The sequence below is a fragment of the Strigops habroptila genome, chromosome 3, assembly GCF_004027225.2.
Source record: "Strigops habroptila isolate Jane chromosome 3, bStrHab1.2.pri, whole genome shotgun sequence".
Classification (NCBI taxonomy): Eukaryota; Metazoa; Chordata; class Aves; order Psittaciformes; family Psittacidae; genus Strigops; species Strigops habroptila.
The window spans coordinates 63,599,702-63,620,269 of NC_044279.2; the positions used below are offsets into that span (position 1 = coordinate 63,599,702).

The window sequence follows — 20,568 nt, forward strand, 5'->3', positions numbered from 1 at the left end:
AGGCGCCTCTCTATTAATTGCAGAGTGTGTATATCTGGTCAGCTCACCTTGATTGCCTAATCCAGAGGCGCAGGTCCCCAGTTAGGATTTAAGTTAAAACTGAGTGGAGACCCAAAAGTGAAAGCCAGTGATCGGTAAAGATCATAACTCCCTCTCAAAGTGATATCAGTGGGATAACCTGGATAAAACAGGAAAGTACACAACCTGGGTGCTTGGCAGATTTTTTATGAGCGCAAACAGTACAGGCTTGTTGATCTTCCTCTGCACAAGCCCCATTGAGTCCACTGTGTTTGTTCAAAGGCAGCTCAGATTTGGCTGCCTGGTGGGAGGACCCTTCCCACCACCAAAGCCCTGGATGCCGGCACAGCTGCGGGTGCCACCAGCCAGGATGAAACGCAGGACAGATTCGGAGTTCTGGTCTGCTTCAAGGGGCCACAAGATGTCACTGCTGTTTTCACTAAGGCTTCTGTGGCTTTTGCATTGAGACATTCATTAGTAAACAGATTTAGTGAAGAATCGCTAAGAAGGCAGCAATTGCATGGACAATTTAGAGCATTTAGAAACGTTTAGGAAGACTGTTATCTCAAATTAATCTTGAAAATGTTCTTTTATGCTGTTGAGAGGAAACTGCCTTGTTCAGTATAAAACCTTTAAAGCAATGTTTCTTTTAAGTTCAAGAGTTGCCAGTCCATCCCTGCACAAGGATTGTGCATTCCTTACAGTTTAAGGTTATGACTAGCATGAATCTAATTCACTAATAATAATCTTCTCCTATACCTAAATATTAATGATACGCTTTCCCTTTTAATGTTCACACAGTTGTTTGCTTTAGGTATCTGGCAATTAACATCCAGGATATATGAAATGAGACTAAGGGCCAAGGCTTGCGTGATCCACTCCCCTAGCACCATGTTCCACTAGTTGCTGAGTGGCACAGACTGGCTGTAGAAAATTCCAACTCGTTGCTGACCCGGCCCAAAGCAATGGCTAAAAGCACCCACGGGACCAACAGACAGCATATGTGGTGGTACTCACCCACACCAAGGGTCTGGCTTTCTTTTTGCTTCTCCAAAGCTAAAAGCATTCTCATTGTAAAAGAAAATGTTAGTGGTGTAAAGTGCCCTTACTTATGATTGCTTTAAATCCAGCTGTTTACAGCAGGTGGCATTAAAAACTCATTAGTCACCACAGCAACACTGGCAGTGCCACAATCTCTCCCTGCATTAAAAAGACAGTGTGCAACCATTGCTGCGGGAGCCTGGGAGGACAGATGCTGTTTCTGATAAGCCTCTAGGATCCCCCAATTTTCCTCTATTCTCCTGGGTGCATTTGGCTAGTTGTTGTGGGAGACAGCTATATATCTTCTGGTCTCTTGTAATACCCTTTTCGTTCCAGGTACTGCAGTTCAGTAAAGCCCCAGCCTCACTGTAGACCACACAAGCAGTCAGATTCCGCATTAGGGAAATAGTTTGACTGCCCTGAGCTTTCCGCAAGGTGTGGTCCTAAACTCCCAGATAATCCTCCTGTTTGTTTTAAAAAAATCAAGCTTATGTTCCAGATGCAGGGTTAGCTATCCAGTTATACACAGAAGAACTGACAGATGGTGTACTGTCAAGAAGACTACAAAACCTTCATTTTAGTATTTTAAAGTTTAGGGCTTTTTGGTGGTGTTTTTACTTTTTTTTAATTCCTGGTAACCTCTGCAGAGGAGGTGGCGCTGTTGAGGATGATGTAGAAAAGGACTAAGTGGACCATAAAACCATCTGTTCCTTCTCTGGAAAGAAGGGAGCTGAAGGTGATAAAGAACTCTGCAAGTCCCCTGGTAACCTGAAAGAGTGAAAAGGCAGCACCTACTGGGGACAAACATTTCAAACCTGCAGACATGAAAAATTGGTATGCCACTTTCTCACAAGTTAGCCTGATAGCAGTCCCTGGACAAAGCTGAAGAGATTGCAAGTAATAAGGCAATCAGAAGACGAGAGTGTAATGCTGACATTCAATGGTGACCATCTATTGGTAAGTACTTGTACTTTGGTCAAATCAGACTTCTTTGTGAGGACTCTTCCCTTAAAATGCTGTGATCTGGGTCACTGCTATTCAATGTTTTCATCAATACTCTGAAAGTAAAAGCACCACTAACGAACCATGCAAGTAACATAGCAACTGGCAAAGAAGTGAAGGGTTTGGACAGGCCTGTGATTTGAATTATTGGCCCCTATGCTGGGCCTGCTCAAACAGAATGTATTTCAAAGTACCGGGTGAAAAGCTGAGTCTTTAGAAAAAAGGCATGTAGACAACACTTCCCAAATGACAAATTCTGTTAGAAATCACAGAAAAGAAGTAAATCAACAGAGACCTCCAGTGTGATGCAATAGGAAATGCAATCATCTAGATGCACAAACAGGAGAGCATTGAATAAAAAGCTGATTTGCCTCTGTAGGAGAATTCAGCAGGGTGGTATTGCACTTTCAGTTTTCATGTACTTTAGTAAAGACAGCAAAACTTAGAAAGGCAGAGTGGGGAAAAAAAGCAACATGAGAAAACACCTTAGAGTGAGAGCACCTGAAGAATTCGATGTCAGTAATTTATTAACAGAAAAGAGTGAAACCAAATTTTGTATAGAGATGGAAAAAAACCTTTGTGTCTCTCCAATCAGTAAGAGAAAAGTGCAACAACTGATTATTAAAACTAGAAAAATCCATACCAGAAGCAAAGGATAAACCTTTGATGTTAAGAGGAATTAAGCATTGGTACAACTTTCCAGTCTGATATATTCTGGATGTTTTCACACAAGACTGGATGACCTTTTTGAAGAGAGGTTTTGCCAATCATAAACAGATGACATTATCTAAGAGATTCATCCATTTCTGATTTTGTCTACATCTGCTAGTTAAGGACTTGATCCATTTTTCCTCTAATAGCAGTAAGTGTCTTTATTTTCACCATACAGAGATCCAAACTAATCCTGATGACAGCTTATATTTTAGAACAACCTTAATCTCCCTCAGTTCTGCTACTGGTTTCTGGAGACATAATATTGAAGTGTGAGGGCCCCACTGGAACATTTCCACTCTAAAATGCTGAACCTGGTACCCAAATCTGTTGGAAAAGACATTTCTCCCTTCATACAGCAACCAACCAGCTGGAAAATTGCTTCCCTATAGTGCTGCAGAAAAGTTGATTGATGTCAAAGGACCATGAATATCCATGGAGACCTTCACGGGGCTCCAGCAGGGACTATGAGTTTCTGATACACTGGAGAAGTGCCAGAATTTGTCAGCAGTGTAGCTGGGGATCAGACATCTTAGGATGAGAGGGTTTCTGGTTACTTCAGTGAAGCTAGGTCTTAACCCACTGATAACTTTTCTGTCATGGCTCTGTCAGGCACAGGCACCAAATTAATCACAGAATCATAAAATGATCATCCCTGCAAATCGATCTCATTCAGTTTCTTTGTCAGGTACGTCCTCTTAGCTGCTCACCAAACAGAAAATATGGGACTAGGCTAGCGTCATTTTTGGAGGGAGTGGCTGGGACCTTGGAGGCTTTTTTTCCTTCTTATTTGACTTCTACAGATGGAGAGGAAGAGTGAGCCATACTTTATTTCCTCTCATGGTGCATCTGAATTATTTACTGCTTTCAATCACCTGCAAGGTGAACGAAACACCGGTGCATAAAAGCAAATCAATTCAATAGGAAACTTTGACTTCACCAGCCTCAATGCTAGGAACATGGGGCAAGGCGCTAACAAGACCTCTTGTATAATGTTCCCTCTATGGCTGATCTGTGATGTATTGAAGATTCAAACCTAAAGAATCTGACAAGAGACAATGGAGTATGCTAAATGCACGGCTGGTCCCAACTGGAAGATGGCAATCCACGTAGTTATATGGATTTACTGCAGCTGAGAATCCGGATTACAGATACAAAAATAAAATAAAAAATAAACTAATAATTTAAAAAAACCTAAAACAAACAACAACAAAACAAAATCCCACAAACAGAAAACCCCAGTTAGGTGTTAAATATCCTAACGTGCAAGTATCTGCAGGTGAAACACAACACCCAGGTCTGACATTCTCAGCATATCTGCTCCTGAGAGCATTTCCACAGTCTTTTCAGATGGCTGCTTACCTGTTATAAAGCTGATGGTGGAGCTATCACAGCAGCTTAGCTCTGGGTCCCCCCAAGTCACCATGGTGACCCGGAAATTGTAATACCAAGCAGGCAGCAGGTTAGCTATTCTCTGTAAAGTGACAAAAGACAAACAGCAGCTCGGAGGTGTGACTTGTAAAATACAACAATATGTATAAATCTCATGCCCACGCTGATTTTACTGGGCTCCCAGTCTTTACTCCAGTGGAAATCTCAGAAATTTGGCTTTTGAGTTCATTCAAAAATCTGTGCAGTGGGAGAAAACATGGTTGTGATGGTTCTGCCGCTTATTCGTGCGCACATGGTCCCAAGTCCTACCCACCATGGGAACCACTCATTGGTTTCCAGGGCAGCAAGAACAATTCCCACAGAGCAATCTTCCATCACAAAATTGGAAACAATGCTTTTGACTTGGATATTGTCACTTCAAAAGACTTCTTTTTTCCAATTTTCGAAGTGTATTTCATTTTGTATTGTCATTTATTATAAATGAAATATGAATAAAACATAAATGACTTATGAGATATAAATTAATATATAAATACAAATGAGATACAAATGAACTCTAAAATACAATATATTTTATAACATTATATGTAATATTTAAAATAAAATTCAAATACTTTCCTTGACAGAAAAACCACTTCAAATATTTAATTTTATGTTTAAATGAAAAGCCTCATGATATTTTTTTAAATTCAAAATAAAAGCAAATTGGAAATAATGAAATTTTAAAAGAAATTAGAAATTGGTATTTTTACAGATCTCTGCTGCTTGCAGTGTCTTCCCTCCCTCCCCAGACACTACAAGGCAATCCAGAGATAGCGTTTGTGGACTATTCTCTTTATGTTTTTTGGAAAAAGTTGTATCCAATTAACACCAAAAATCTTGAAGATGCTTGGACTTCTGACATGCCCCTGGTGTAGTATTGAAAATACAAACATTGCTTTGACAATTTAAAAATAAGACGGAAAAAACAAAAAGAATGAAGCAACTAAACAGAGTGAAAGGGCAAATTCAGTTCCAAAGGTTCTCACTAAGTGACAACCCTTCAGGAGGTAGTTTTTGATCTAAGCTGTCAGATAGCTGGATTTGTGATACCCCTGCCTTCTCACTGGGCTTGAAACTGTTGTTCTAGGATACACCACTCAGGGATGTCAGTAGATCATAGGGAAATTTACAGGATATGGTGGGATTCTGGGGCACCAATAAGGAACCCAAACAAAAGTTCACTAATACCTACTTGTATGTTAAATACCGCAAAGGAAGAATAGGGAGACACTCCTTTTATAATTCAGGCTTACTCTTTAAAATTACTCTTTAAGAAATGCTTACTTCGGCTATGATATAGCACTACTGTATTTCAGACTGAAATTCAAAAAAAGGAATTCCAACTTGGCTTCCTTGAACAGGATTTGCAACAGTTAGGGGCAATATCGTCTGATTTTCTAATGGGCCCCATTAACTCTGGGAGATGCTATTACTTCTAAGATGATTTGGATCACTCAGCTATTAATCTAATTGTGCTGAGTCATGACTACAAGATATTAATTACTCATTTGGTACGTTATTTTTGTTTTTAATTTCCCTAGAGACTCATGTGCTAGATTTACAGTCATGTACCCAATTACGGTTAAGCTGCTGTAGTCAAAATGACTCCACAAATGGTATTATGCAAATCAATTACAGTAAATCACTCTGGCTTTCACTAGCAGAAAGTTATTACTATCTTTTTGCATACTTATAACTTTCTGAACAACTAATTTCAGCTAAAATTGCTTGTTGTCTTGCACTACAGCAAAGTCTGAATACAATCTCTTCACTTTCTCTGGGAAATAATGGAAAGGAAAAGGAAAATTTCACTTTATTTCTGAAACGATGCATGTGTGCATATGTGTATGTGTGTTCTTCTAGAGACCAGTCTCCACCTAATTGAAATCCTGGCGTAAGTCTTTAAAGCTTCAGAAACATGAAGATTATTTTCAAAAGAGCATCTCTGCAGCTAAGCCTTCCAGATGGCATGCTACAAGACTAGCCCGCAAGCCCAAAATCCATATTATCAATATTAATTATGTAGATAAGGCTTTGGACTACTCCCCCTGAGGAGATAATGACATTTTTAAAGCCTTGACTGACAAACTGACCCACAAACTGAAGCTGCATCTGGGCTTGCTGAACATGCCCATTTGTCAACAAAAAGAGGCTCATCTCCTGTATCATCTTCCTGCTTAAAGGTTAGCATGGTTCAGCTGGCATTCCCTTTCTTTAGAATAGAAAATGCCTTTAGAATCTGGCCATCTTCTCTGCTTTGCCTAGGAGAATGTGCCAGGCTTAAAGGCATATATACACATTCACAGGGGAAAGGCTGGGCAACAAAATGTCACAAAGTGCCAAGGCCACACAGGCATGGGAAAACAATAGTCACTAATGGTCACTTTACCACGGAGGCAGTTAAGGAGACAGTTGCTGCTATTTCATAGTAGGTTGTCCACTCAGAAGTCATTGTTGATGGGTTGAAGTAAAACATTTCTACAACATATTTCCTGAACACCCCAAGGAAAGGTCTGTTCCAGCTCAAAATCACAGCAGTAGGTCCCAAAGGGTAAAGTGTCAGATCCTTTATTCCAGTGGGCACTAAAAATCAGACATTGTGGTTAGTAATGTGTGTGTTATCAGTTACAGTTTATTTTTAAAAAATACCTTTCCCTTTTTTCAGCATTTGTTCTCCACTTTGTTATGTCTACTTTTTCAGAAATGACTACAGGCTGCTTGGTGTTGGCTGCTTAGCTTGAGATAAAGTACAGGACTTGCTTTTTCATAAATGGAGGGTTCCATTCTGCTTTGAAAATCAGGATGTGCAGGAGATATTTCAAGTTGCTCAAAAACAAACCACCAAAAGCCATAACACTCTGGAAGATGAAGACTATGAGAAAGAACATTTTTTTATGTCTCACCTCCTTCCTTGGGGAACCTAAAGGTGCTGTCATGTATTGCTATTCTTGCCTCCCAGATGATGACACTAAGAAAGTCAAATGATTTGAAAAATGTCACATAAGGGTCAACTTCTGCAACCCTTACTCGTCTAGAAAGCAATTATTCTTCATGACTTAACTGAGGCTACTTCAATAAGTACTTTGCTAACATTTGCAAGGGTTGCAGAGCCCCTGCAATTGCATGCTGGGTCAGAATCAACACCAGCATCCAGATGACTTTAGTACCTGTTAGCACACAGAATCATCGAATAGTTAGAGTTGGAAAGGACCTTAAGATCACCTGGTTCCAACACCCCTGCCATGGGCAGGGACACCTTGCACTAAACCGTGTCGCCCAAGGCTCTGTCCAACCTGGCCTTGAACACCGCCAGGGATGGAGCATTCACAACTTCCTTGGGCAACCCATTCCGGTGCCTCACCACCCTCACTGTAAAGAACTTCTTCCTTATATCCAATCTAAATTTCCCCTGTTTAAGTTTGAACCCATTACCCCTTGTCCTACCACTACAGTCCCTAAGGAAGAGTCCCTACCCAGCACCCTTGTAGGCACCCTTCAGATACTGGAAGGCTGCTATGAGGTCTCCACGCAGCCTTCTCTTCTCCAGGCTGAACAGCCCCAACTCTCTCAGCCTGTCTTCATACGGGAGGAGCTCTAGCTCCCTTATCATCCTCGTGGCCCTACTCTGGAATCGCTCCAACAGCTCCATGTCCTTTTTATGTTGAGGACACCAGAACTGCACACAGTACTCCAAGTGGGGTCTCACAAGAGTAGAGTAGAGGGGCAGGATCACCTCCTTCGACCTGCTGGTCATGCTTCTTTTGATGCAGCCCAGGATACGGTTGGCTTTCTGGGCTCAAGCACACACTGAAGCCGGCTCATGTTCAGCTTCTCATCAATCAATACTCCCAAGTCCTTCTCTGCAGGGCTGCTCTGAATCTCTTCTCCACCCAACCTGTAGCTGTGCCTGGGATTACCCCAACCCAGGTGTAAGACCTTGCACTTGGCTTGGTTAAACTTCATAAGGTTGACATCGGCCCACCTCACTAGCATGTCAAGGTCCCTCTGGATAACATTTCTTCCCTCCAGTGTATCAACTAAACATGATTGCCTCTCCCCTTATAAATCATTTACCACATCTTTTCTTTGCTTTATCTAAAGTGTTAATATTCACCCATTGAAAGTGAGGCTTAGGATAAACATGGGGAGAATTTAATACTTTTAATAGTGGATTTTATCTTATTTCAGTTTCATTCATCATTAACCACCACTGATAATTTCACAGAACAGTATGTTTTGCAGTTCTACTATTTTAATATCAAATTCAATATCCTGTTATGAAATTAAAAGTCATACAACTCTTGTTTTTCTGCATAAAAACATCCCCTTTATAACAAGTAACCTATGAGATGCTTTTTTTAGAAACGGATTGCTCTTTTGAGTTGATGGCTTTTATGGTTGTCAGGCCACACAAAAGTGGAGAAAATGAAGGAACTTATTTACTCTGGGAATATACAATTTTACTTTCTCAAGTGAAAATAGAATGTTGAAGATTTCTGAAGTAAGTACAGTGAAAAAGGAAATCAAAAGCATTCGCAAAATTGTTCAATGATAGAGATTTTAATAATAAAGTATATATATTTTTTGTTATTTTTTCCTTTATTGAAATACACCATACTCACTTTTCAAATTTTTATTTTGACCCAATTTACGAAAATATATAAGGAGATTGCCTAGACTGGAAAGGCTCTCACCATATTCACTACTCCTCATATTTGCTTTCATTTAAGGATTCAATTCTTAACAGCTTAAATTTGGGGTTTTTTTTCTGTTTCGCTTTCTTTCCTATATCACAGAGAAGAAGCAGAGTGAAAAATGTTGAAGATCTCTGACTGTCAGCCACCTGGTCTCTGCAAGGCAGACTATTTATCAGAAGCAGAAGCTGGGTGACTCAGGTTAAATATTTCTCTGTGGATGTAATTCTATGCACTGAATCTCCTTCTCTTTTTCCTTTCTCTTCTTAATATACTTTGTTAAAGTAGTAACCTTAACAAAATAAATGATACTGAAACTAAAAGATACTGAATTCTACCCTGACTATTTAGGACCCGGATGGAATCCTGAATTACGCGGGGGGGCAGCAACCCGCATCCTTGAAATTGCTGCTCTCAGTCCCAGAAGGTTCTTCTCTTCAAATCTCAAAGCAGAGAATGTCAAGATCCACTGATAAACGCTAGAAAATCAAGACATGCACAGCCTAAGCTGGTGATGGTCATGTAGTACTGTAGGAGATCAGCCAGCTCTCCTGACTCTTAGCACTGTGGTGTTCAGACTGGGCCACTTTATATCCTTCATAAAGTACACTTGCAACAAATGTCTTAACAGCAGTCCACATGCTTCATGAGACAGTGGTAACAAATCACTTTTAGGAAGTGCCCACATCTCTCCATGCACCACAGACCACCTGCAGATCAGGCTGGCTACACCTAAGTGAGGTGGCTCCCACCACAAATTACATAGACCATGACCACTGCTAGGGACAAACATATATAGGTGTCCAATGGTGAAGATGGCTCTTTCCACAGGGCACTCAGTGTGAATTCTGGCCATAACCGCTCTCTAGTTGGGTTTGGTAATAACTTAACATTTAAATGTGAAATAGTTATTTTCCCCACTTTAGTAATGGGCTAGACAATATAACCAAAAAGTTCTTATTAAGTGTTCATTGCAGTTAAAATAACCAACGTGACAATGCAGTACTCCTTCATGGGCTCTAGAACTTAATGAATAAGTATATTCATTAAGTTTTTAAAACGTTTTTAAAACCAAACCAAAACAAACATATTTCAAACAGTAGATGCAGGGGTTACCAATGGAAAATGTAACAGGATCAGATGGTGGTCCAACCAATGGTCCTTTCCGTAAGTAAACCACAACTTGGTACTGGGCACCAGGAACAAGGTTTTCAATGAGGCTGCTGCTTGAATTTACCTAATAGGAGGAAAACACATTGGACATGAAGTATTTACTCAGTTAATTAAAATAATACTGAGACTGTACTTGAACTACTCCAGTTACAGAAGGTGTGATTCTGAACACACTGGCATCAGCATCTAAAACTCCATTCATTAAGCCCAAAATGGAAAAACTGTGAAAGTGGTCAGGACTGACTTGATAAATGATCTGACTCAGAGAATTACACTTGCCTTGCTACGTAAGGTCAGCTGTCACACTGCAGAGCAACTCTCTCCTACTGTCAAAGTTTATTGAAATATCCAGGCTACATTATTCATATTCAGATGATATTATTCAGGCTGGAGTATTTAGACCATGTGTTTCCAATAAAAGCCTGAGGCTTTTCAATGGTCATCTGATTCACCTGCATCTATGTGAGCTGAAAGTAGCGTTATGGGAAAGCTGTTTTCTGAATGCATGTGTTAAGTGATTGCATGGTGAAATCAGAGAGGAATTACTCTCTCTCACTTCCCCTGCACTGCACTACAAGACCTAAGAGACATTGTGATTTTTCTTTCCCATTTGAAACATTACCATTAAAATTTCTGCTGTGCCACACCAGCTTTCACTCTGAGCTGGAGACAGAATGCCTGACCAAGTGGTTCCTTATCTGATACAATCTGTAAAGTCTTATCTTCTGAAAAGCCAATAACAGCAAAAGCACAGAACATCTTTAAGGAAAGGACAGCCTGCACCCCTTCTAGAGTTGCAGGCTGATACTCCTACTAATATTTTATTCACAACCTTTCTAAAATCTTCATCACAGACACCTTTGCACTGGTGGTTTACAGCAGTGCACATGAACATATCAGTGCCAGCACAGATTTAACGAGGAACAGAATTTGTCTTTAACAGCTGCTTTGGAAAGCTAAATCACTTTTAAATCATGCACAATGTTCGAAATGGACAGAAGTCTGCACTGAATTTTGTCCTTTTCAGCTTGTCAAGAAGATTTCAAACCAACCAGCCATTAATAATTCCAGGTATAATAAGCTGATAACGTTTGATTAGAGGTGGTACAAATATTTGTAATGACAGAAAGAAACAACTGTATTTAGACCTTTATACCTACTTGCAATAAACATGTATTTACTTTTACAGATATCTTGTTTACTCAATGATTAGCGTTAGGTACTAATTTTTGAGTTTGTAGATGAATCCTGTAGTATTTACTTTAAACATATATATACCTGTGATCTGTGGTTTATAATCACTACTGTATTGTTTTCCTTCCCGACTAAATGACTGCACTTTTAATAAATGGAAGGAAAATAATTCAGTGAGATTACACCCTGATTCTGAAAAATGATTCATGAAAAGACACTTCCAAATGTTTAAGTTCACAGCCATTCTTGGAATAAAACCAAAGACATTTTGACAAAGAATCATTTTAAACGACATTTTAAAAGGATACAGACTCTATGTACTATTAACTTGCAGGGCTGATCACTGAGTTGAAGGAGATCAAGATTTACTGGGAGTGTTAGTGGCCTCCTTCCATTCCCATGGGCAAGCTGAGAGTGCAGCAGGGCAGTGCTGCAGTCATTTGCAGACTACTCCATTACACACATTTAGGGAGCCAGACAGAAGTTGTGGCACTGCTCAGAAAATGGCCTCATCAGCATCATGATAAGATAACTGAGATGTGGGCTAAAACTTCTTTCTAGTTAAAGCTGTATGCCACTGATCCATCATAGCTACAACATCCGACTCGGAGTTTCAAGCAATAAAAAAATGCCACATTTTGGGATTCAGGATTATTGATCATTATAAACACATCCTATATGGCAGCCCTAAAGGACTGTTGTTCATGCAAATCACAGGTGGTCTGAATTATGATTTACTTCCCAGTGCTGACATCTTTTTTTATGGATTAAAAGAAAAGCTGACTTCTGATCACCTCTAAACTTCCCAAAAGATTAGAGTAGGTTCTGTATTCGTTTGTAGGATATCTAAGAAAGAATTTATGCTAGTCTGATGATAACCATGCCTGTGAGCACTTTGCTTAATACAAGTGGATTACAGCATATGCCTAAATACTATTATGATATGGCTGGGAAACAGCTCTGTGGAAAGGGACCTGGGGGTCCTTGTGGATGACAAGCTCAGAGAACATTGTGCTGCTGCAGCAAAGAAAACCAGCAGGATGTGGGGTTACATCAACAAGGGCATCACCGGCAGAGACAAAGCAGTCATTACTCTACTCCACTCAGTGCTTGTCAGGCCACACGTGAAATACTGTTCAGTTTTAGTCCCCACTATACAAAAAAGATGTGGACAGGCTGCAGAGGGTCCAGAGAAGGGCTACGAAGATGATCAAAGGTCTGGGAACCCTGCTATTTGAGGAAAGGCTGAGAGAACTGGGTTTGATCGGCCTTGAGAAAAGAAGACTCAGGGGAAATCACCATGTTCCAGCATTTAAAGGGTGACTACAGAGAAGGTGGAGACTCTCTTTTTACAAGGAGTCACATGGAAAAGATGAGGTGCAAGGGTACAATTTACTCCCAGGCAAATTCTGGTTGGACACAGAAGGAAAATTTTTCACAATGACAATAACCAGCCATTGGAATAATCTTCCCAGGAAAGGGGTGGGTTCCCCAAGGTTGGGTACTTTTAAGATTCAGCTGGACAGAGTGCTGGGACATCTTGTCTAGACTGTGATTTTGACAAGAAAGCTTGGACCAGATAATCATTGAGGTCCCTTCCAATCCAGGAATTGACGATTCTACGATTCTATTATGGTACCATTTTGCCTACTGCCACAAGGGTCTCAAAGGGTACAACATAACTCACAAGCTTGGACAAAGGATTGGCCACAGTCAGTCCAACAGAAATACAATTTTAACAATACTATTGTTTGCTACACACATTCATTCCCAAATGCTGTGCTTTCCCCCACACTTTGTAGCAGCCATGTCCCTTTAGATTGCAGCAGGGAGCACCTATCGCTGTGCACCTACTACAGCCTTGACCCTGGTATGGCCTTTGGGCATGATGATCCCAAACAGCAGAATCATTAGCAATTTTTTCCTGTGTTTGAAAAGGCTCCAGCTTCCATCCCTTACCTCAGTACAGTAGTGTTTTTCAAGCCTTTGACTTTCCTTTTGCTTCTGACAGGTCAGAGAGACCACAGACACGATGGTGCTGTTGCCTCCGCTTTCTTGCGATGCTGTCCAGGATGTCAGGGCAGTAGTGGAGCTTAGCACGGTCACGGTCACATGCTGGGGCTTCTCAGTGAGCTCTTCTATCCATTCACCTGTGGGGCCTGGGACATGTCCGAGAAGTACATGTGAGCAAGCCACTCTATGCGTTTGAGGCACATATGTCAAAATATCTTTCTTTCATGGGATTATTTACTACTAGTGAAAGAGGCTGGAGTGACACTTGTTCATCTGCATGGCCGTCAGGCAGTGAAGAAGGCAGCCCCTGGGAAACAGCCTGTGGCTGGTGCTATTTCACCTATAGCAAACAGGATGACGAGAGAAATGTCACTGTTGGAAAATTCAGATTGCAGTATTCTCTATTGCTTACCAGAAAACACCCAGAAATATCACATTTGCTTCCAGGGAATGTTTAAAAGCTGTGACATCCAATAGCATACAGATCATTGACAAATATTAAAGGGTAAGCACATAAAATTTTTCGCCTTTCCACATACTGCCATACGCTCCAAGTGTACTACAGCCTTGAGGCGTGAAAATCAAGTTCACAGAGGTTACCACAGTGAAGAATCTCATTGTCCATCAGACTTTTTGAAGGACTTGATAGAGAACACAGGTTTAAATGTAGATAAAATAGCAATTTGAAGAATAACTTCAGCTAGACTTGGTCAAAATTTCAGATTTCATGAAAATTGTCAGCTTTTCTTGTTGCTTCGAAGTGATGATTGTGACAGCTCTCTCTTCTTAACATTCCTTCCTCTACACAATTCTAATAGTTCTTTACATTTATTGAGAAAAATAAAACAAATGCCAGTAAGATCAGCCTACAAGATTTGACAAGCTATACTGCTATATGGATGCAATAAAATGTTGTGTAATACAAGCCAATAATTTGACAGGATGTTTCACTGACTGAGTGTTACAAGGATGAGATAAGGCTGAAGCTATGAGCAAGAGTTATTCATAACAGCAGACCCACACCTACTCAGCTAAAAGAGGAATTCGATTATTAGATTAGTCTCTGGAGCAAGTGCTGTGTGTGCAGCTCTTACCATTCAGAATTTGTTTCAGCACTGGCATTAAGGGAACTGAGCTACTTCATGTCACAACCCAAAGCTGTAGTCCCTACATAAAATGCCTACTTGATCAGATTCATAAAGAGGAATGGAAAAGCAATTTCACCTCAAGAGGACTTGTGCACATCTCAGATTTGGCATACTACCAGAAATGCATACATAATCTATCTAAATACTAAGGATCTTGCATTTGACAGAATAAATATGACAATTGTCAAGAATCCTCAAGTGGTTCTGAAAGCCTGCAAAACTAACAGACAAAACCCTCCAAAACAAATGTCCAATGTGTTACATGTAAAATAAAAATACCCATTACATTCCCATAACATCTGAATACTTCATACCTAATAAAATTGAAGTTAATCCTTAATCTAGCAATCCATACACCTATACTTTGGATTAACATCTTCTCATTTCTCTCACATCTCTCCCCAGTTAGCAGACTTCATGAAGGACACTGTATTGCATATTGCTTAATGGAAATAAGTCAGACCTTGTAAAATGAAATAACATTTGGCACTAATAGCAATGCTACATAATTTATTATACTTGAATACTTTTATATATTTTAATGGTTTTCACATAATGAAGCTGTCTAATAACTATTCCTAAAGAAAACCAAAGACAGTGAAATTACAACAGCAGAGACTCTTTCTCTCATGTGCTGTTTCCTCTTTTCTCTTTGTTTTCCAAGTACTGTTTCTTTCAATTATAAAGTTATTAAAAAAATAAGAAAGATAGTGGAATTCAGTTACATGCAGTCAAGCATTATGATGAATTTAAACCTAAATAGTTAGTATTTGTGAATGTTATGAGCTTCTAAAGACACAATTTTTATTAGTAATGTAGTTAAGTACTTGAGTAAATTTTCTTTTAATATGAATATTTCTGCCAGCTTTAGCTCCTGTGTCTTGTTACGGCATTCATGAGTTGGGGAGACACTATCCTCCCACATGTAAAATTGCCTAGTGCTGCAAGTATTCCCCTGTTCTCATTGCATGGGCACTTTGTAGGCTATATCTATTTCTTTTTGTAGAAAAGGTGCAAGGTGACCACAGCCACCAGAAGGATAATAACCTGAATTCACCAACACCTGGCTCACCTGCTGATCTAATTGTCAGTCATGATACTAGTTTACACAGTAGCATCTTATTGCTTTGTCTTTTACTAAATCTTCAGCTAAGAAACCCTGAGATTCTACAGGGCAATAAATTACTTTTTCTCCTCTGAATTTAGCAGGCTGAACTATGTCATCTACTGTAATTTGCTCTGTGTTCTCTGAGAGACCATCTAATTTCAGAGTTCAGTGTTTAATTGTGCAATTCCCACACTTTCAGCCTGAGATACCCTTCATCCTTAACCCAGCAAATAGAGCCTCCAGGAGTAAGGAAGTTAAGTATTTTCAAGAATCTCTATAACCACTGCTTTAATTCTCTGAATTAAATCCTCTCTTTGAAAGATGCAAGGGGGAAACCTGTTTCAGTGAGTCACTTCTGAACGCTGGGCAACAACTCGATCAAATATGTCACCTGCTTTCAGTTCTTGGCTCTGCCAAGACATAATGATGAAGGCCCATCCAGGGAGAATATAACATATAACATATTTGCACTATATTTCCTTCTCTGACACAGGTAATTCCAGAAGACTAGACTCTTCTGATCCTGCAGCAGATGCCACAGCTGCCACAGTGGTCAAACTCTAACATTATATTATATATATAACATTAAAGTTGTATTTGTCTAGGAGAATAAGAGGAAATACTTACTGATGTAAAAGCTAAGTGTTTTTGATGATTGACTTCCCCGAACTTCACAAGAGCCAGAGGAGCTAAATGTTGTTACAGACAACTTATATTTCCCTGGTTCTTTCAGTTCAGCAACAAATTTGTGAGTGTCCTCACTTACTGTCAAAAATTCCGTGAAGTTGTCTAAATCAGGGAGGAAAAAGAAGTATGGATTAATTGAAACTTGAAAAGCTTCAGCCACTGAGAAAATGATTTATATCAGAAATGCTAATGCTGTTTCTGCTGAGGGATTAAAAGGTATCCAAAAGGACTGGATTTATGTGGGTAGATTTATTTCCTGCCATCAGCACAAGAGTAATTAATGAGCAAGGTTGCAGTATAGGTGTAAAGGAACAATAAACCTAAGCCAAATTTTCATTCCATAGAAGGGACGATAAAATTGGGTTGCCATGACTGTGCAAGTGGAAAACAGCATGACATGGAAGAGAAAGAGCTTCCAATTTTCTATCTTTCGCATTTTTTTTCTGGAAAAAAAAAAAAGTCTTTGCCCTCAGGGTGGGAAGGCTTATGAAAAGGGCTTGTGAGGAAATAAAACTGATTGGAACAAAATAGATTTTAAAGCAGAAAATCTTTAAGCAACCTAGTGATTTTCTTGTAGCTTCAACACTTGAAAAATCTTCCCACTCTCCACCACAGCCTCCTTGTTGCATAAAGAATATGTTTGGTAGCTGTCCTTCAAGACAAGTGTTAATCTGAAACTTTTTTGCATGCCCCTTCCAGTTGATGTCCCACTGAGAACCTTTCTCAGTGGCAGGCAAAACTATATGGTGTAATGTGCCTTCTGTGCGTCAAATTTCTATCAGCTCATTCTCCTTTCTCCAATACCAGAATGGATTTACCATAACTGCAGTGTAAACAGTGCAGCAATACGTACAACTATATAAATCTTGTTTAACAAAAGAGAATTGCAAACTGCAATTTACCCCTCCTCCCTGACTTTTATGGTGCACAGCCAGAAATGGATGCTATTCAGTGCAAGAAACTTCTGAAAAAATACAAGAGATCTAACAAAGCCCTCTGAAGCACAGTACTGGATAATTAATAATTTGTAGAGGAGACAACCACCACTGGAATTACAAAAAATAAGTATGGAAAGGGTATAAGGCTCTGTTTTACCTTCCCTTTCAATATTGATATGAAAACCATCAAACGCAGTAGGTGGCTTTGGTGGTAACCAGGTCACCACCATTTGTACAGGAAGGAAGGAAGGGGGCTCTGGTGTGAGTTTTCCAAACGTGTTGACATCATTGGCCTCGTAATCACTGGAAAGTGCATTGACAAACTCCTCTTCACCCTCTGATGACTCAGCTTCATTAGACCACCAGTACGGCTGTGACGTGGTTTCATACTCAGTGCTGTTATGACGGTAGTCCGCTGAGACTGCAGTTGTGTTCACTGCTGGAATTTCAAGTGGGTTGTCAGAAAAATGGCTATGTTTTTCTTTCTTTATGATTTCCTGTGGTCCCATGAATGATTCTTCTGCAAAATTCCCGCTGTGCTCTTCCCAGTTGTTTCTGTTGATTGGTACAATCTGAACAGAAATGTTTCGAGGTGGGTAAGGAACTAAAAGAGAAGCAAGGGTTAGTCTTTTAATAGGTATGTTCTATGCACCTTTAGATGTGTTAATTCCCCAGAGAAATATTGTTTCAGAAAAACAATGCATCTAGGGATATTTTGAAATAACTTCTTATTATTAAGATTCTCCCTTCTCTTACATATACTTATAACAGAAGTGCTTCTAGTAGGATCAGGATGAGTGTAAATTCACAGAAAAATCATTACTCAATAATAACAGGAAGAAAAGCAGACGTGAAGTCACAGTCAATCAGGCTTCAGTGCTATTACAGCAACAAGGCTACTCGAGTGTGAATTTGTAAGAATGGATTTTCATTTATTTTATTGTGTCTTCCAGAAAGATCTTGATCATGGAAAAAAATTCTTCTGTGGAAATTAATTGAAAAACATATTGAAAACTAATATATGGCATGGCTCATATTTAAAAAGTATGACCTTCATGTTACTGTAGGGCTTTTTATATACTTTTAGCAGCCACCTTTTCACAACCATTAAACATCAGTATAGATTTTAATATTTGTGAAGGTTTGATCTTAAGATTTGGGTCTCCAGAAGACAAGATTCTGGAATGTAAAGAAGGTACTTCAACTTATGCCAGGAGGGTAACCCACAGCATTTTGTCTTCCTCACTCTAATTGCTTGTCTGTCTGCCCTTACATATGATAAATGCGAGTAGCTTTTGCAAATAATTTTGACTGGCAACTTTTAAACTGGCACCTTACACCACACTAATCTGTTCACCTCCCCCATCCCAGCCATGGCCACTAATACAAAACTAGACACTACAATCCCTCATGGGAAGAATGAGGGATGTGAGGGCAGTAGGAAAGAAAAGTACAATCCTGTTGGTTGTATTCTTGTGGTTCAATATCTTGATTGATAACTATATTTAAGATCCTCAGGACAGAACTCAGTTGGCATCAGTTGACTTTGCTTTGTCCAGGGCAATGAATTGACCAACATCAGTGTATTCATCTGAAGATTTGGCTTTTTGATTTTACCACTAGTTCATTTCACTTTGGACCCTGGAAAACGTCTGTGGTGCCCAAAGTTTTGGGCACTGTCCCAGGACCAAATTAAATTAGTTCTGGACCCTGAACAAATGCAATTTTCAGCCTTTGCAACATTGCTACCTTGGAAATTAAAAAGTCATGTTTCAGGGCACAGATTGGCTACCAAGTGGGGCGCTATGACATATCTCTCCATAATAGAAGACTGCACAGTAAGGAAGGCCTTTTCCAACAGTTTAGCCATGATTCACTGTGCCAGGAGACAGACCAATATAGATGGATCAATAGTATGCTCAGTGCAGCTACTACTGTGGCTTAAAAATTAATTCCTAGCACAATACCTAGGACCTCTTATGGGAAGCAGAATTTATTTTCTAAGAAGCAAGCTTTATAACTGAAACACTCATATAAATTTCCCTTTGCGTTGTATTGTACGCACAACCCTATGTGCTAGCCTCAGCACCCACCTCCTATGCTCCTGGCAAGGAGCAGCTCCCAGGACTGCTCTCACACAGACTCTCCTCTCTGTGAGATCAATCCCCTCCCCATGGCAGAGAGGAAAGCAATCATACAGACTGGGAGCAAATGATTCATAATCATTTTCTTCACCTGTTCTGTGCTGTTTGGGCTCATGCTGGATGCCGCTGTATTCCACCAGTGTGCTTTTGTTGAAGGTTGCTTCTGATACCAACTGAAACGTGATGTTACTGTAGCATATACCTGGTAGCCAGTGATTGAAAACTGTTTTACCTTTAAAGAAATCTGCAGAAAGTTTAAAAAGAAAAGAAGAAAGTTAGAAAAGAGGAAAATGCATCAAATGTTCACTTTCTGGTAATGCTACTGCATATGTTGAACTGGCGGCATTTCAGATGTTTAAACATTGCTCAGCCTGGTCTGAGACATGAAATTCTAATAACTCAGTCTGCTAATGTTTTTCCTGGCCATCGACTCCACTTTGCTACAAAATAAATCAATAAATAAATAAATAAGCCCAGTACAAGAAATATGGACTACTTTTCACAGGAAAGGGAACTGAATCTGGCAACCTGTTCCACGTGACACTGAACATCTCAAAGAACATCTGACAGTTTCTGCAGACCTCTAACTGCTGCACGCAAAAGCCTCCTTGGTCTTTTGCTGACTGAGGCATAACATTCAGGGCAGATGCTCAAAGGAACATCTAGCATGCAATTGAGTGCAAGCTGTGGTACTGAAGCTGGAGCTCACGTCCGCCACCAGTACACGTGAGAAGTTGCTTCAGGCAATTTGGCTATGGGAATGAGTGTGCAAGTTGATTAGTGGATCTCTTCAACCAGGTTGACTTTTTTATTTATCATCAGCTGCAGCATTACAGCCCTTGGAACCATGTATTAGCTGTAGAAGGCAAAAATTACTGTTGGTATCCCTTTGTTCTCTGGAAAGAGGTCACCTATATTCTGTGCTATGATCCAGAAATACCCTTCCTAACTTCTGGCACTTCACAGCATTGAAAAATGTGATTTCTAGCCCCACTCTGTTTTGAAGCAGAGACTCGAAAATTTTCTGACTTCCTTCTTGAAGTGTGTATCATCTCCCTCTGCTGACTTTAGAGAGAGCTTACAGTGACTAGACTTCTACTTTGGGATCCTTAGCTCAGTGCCTAAAATTCAGTACAGCACCTACTGGATTGCTCAAAGGAATTTTAGTGCCACTATGCAATGTTAAACTGCCAGGGCTTCAGGGTCCACAGAGTATGCTGGTGCCTTTCTCAATTCTAGGGATGCTTTCCATAAGATAGTCCC

General features: G+C 39.9%; 1 protein-coding gene across 4 annotated transcripts in view; it reads right to left on the reverse strand.

Moving 5' to 3' along the window:
- The window catches only part of PTPRO (protein tyrosine phosphatase receptor type O), a 156,012-nt gene that overhangs the window by 37,971 nt on the left and 97,473 nt on the right, over positions 1 to 20,568 (reverse strand). For all 4 annotated transcript variants that reach the window (XM_030478719.1, XM_030478717.1, XM_030478720.1 and 1 more), the window contains exons 4-10: positions 19,397 to 19,549; positions 17,319 to 17,765; positions 16,164 to 16,325; positions 13,227 to 13,426; positions 10,017 to 10,137; positions 6,596 to 6,789; positions 4,135 to 4,246 (exon numbers count right to left, since the gene is read on the reverse strand). In XM_030478719.1, coding sequence (XP_030334579.1) covers positions 4,135 to 4,246; positions 6,596 to 6,789; positions 10,017 to 10,137; positions 13,227 to 13,426; positions 16,164 to 16,325; positions 17,319 to 17,765; positions 19,397 to 19,549 — 1,389 coding nt within the window. The remainder of the gene's footprint in view (positions 1 to 4,134; positions 4,247 to 6,595; positions 6,790 to 10,016; positions 10,138 to 13,226; positions 13,427 to 16,163; positions 16,326 to 17,318; positions 17,766 to 19,396; positions 19,550 to 20,568) is intronic.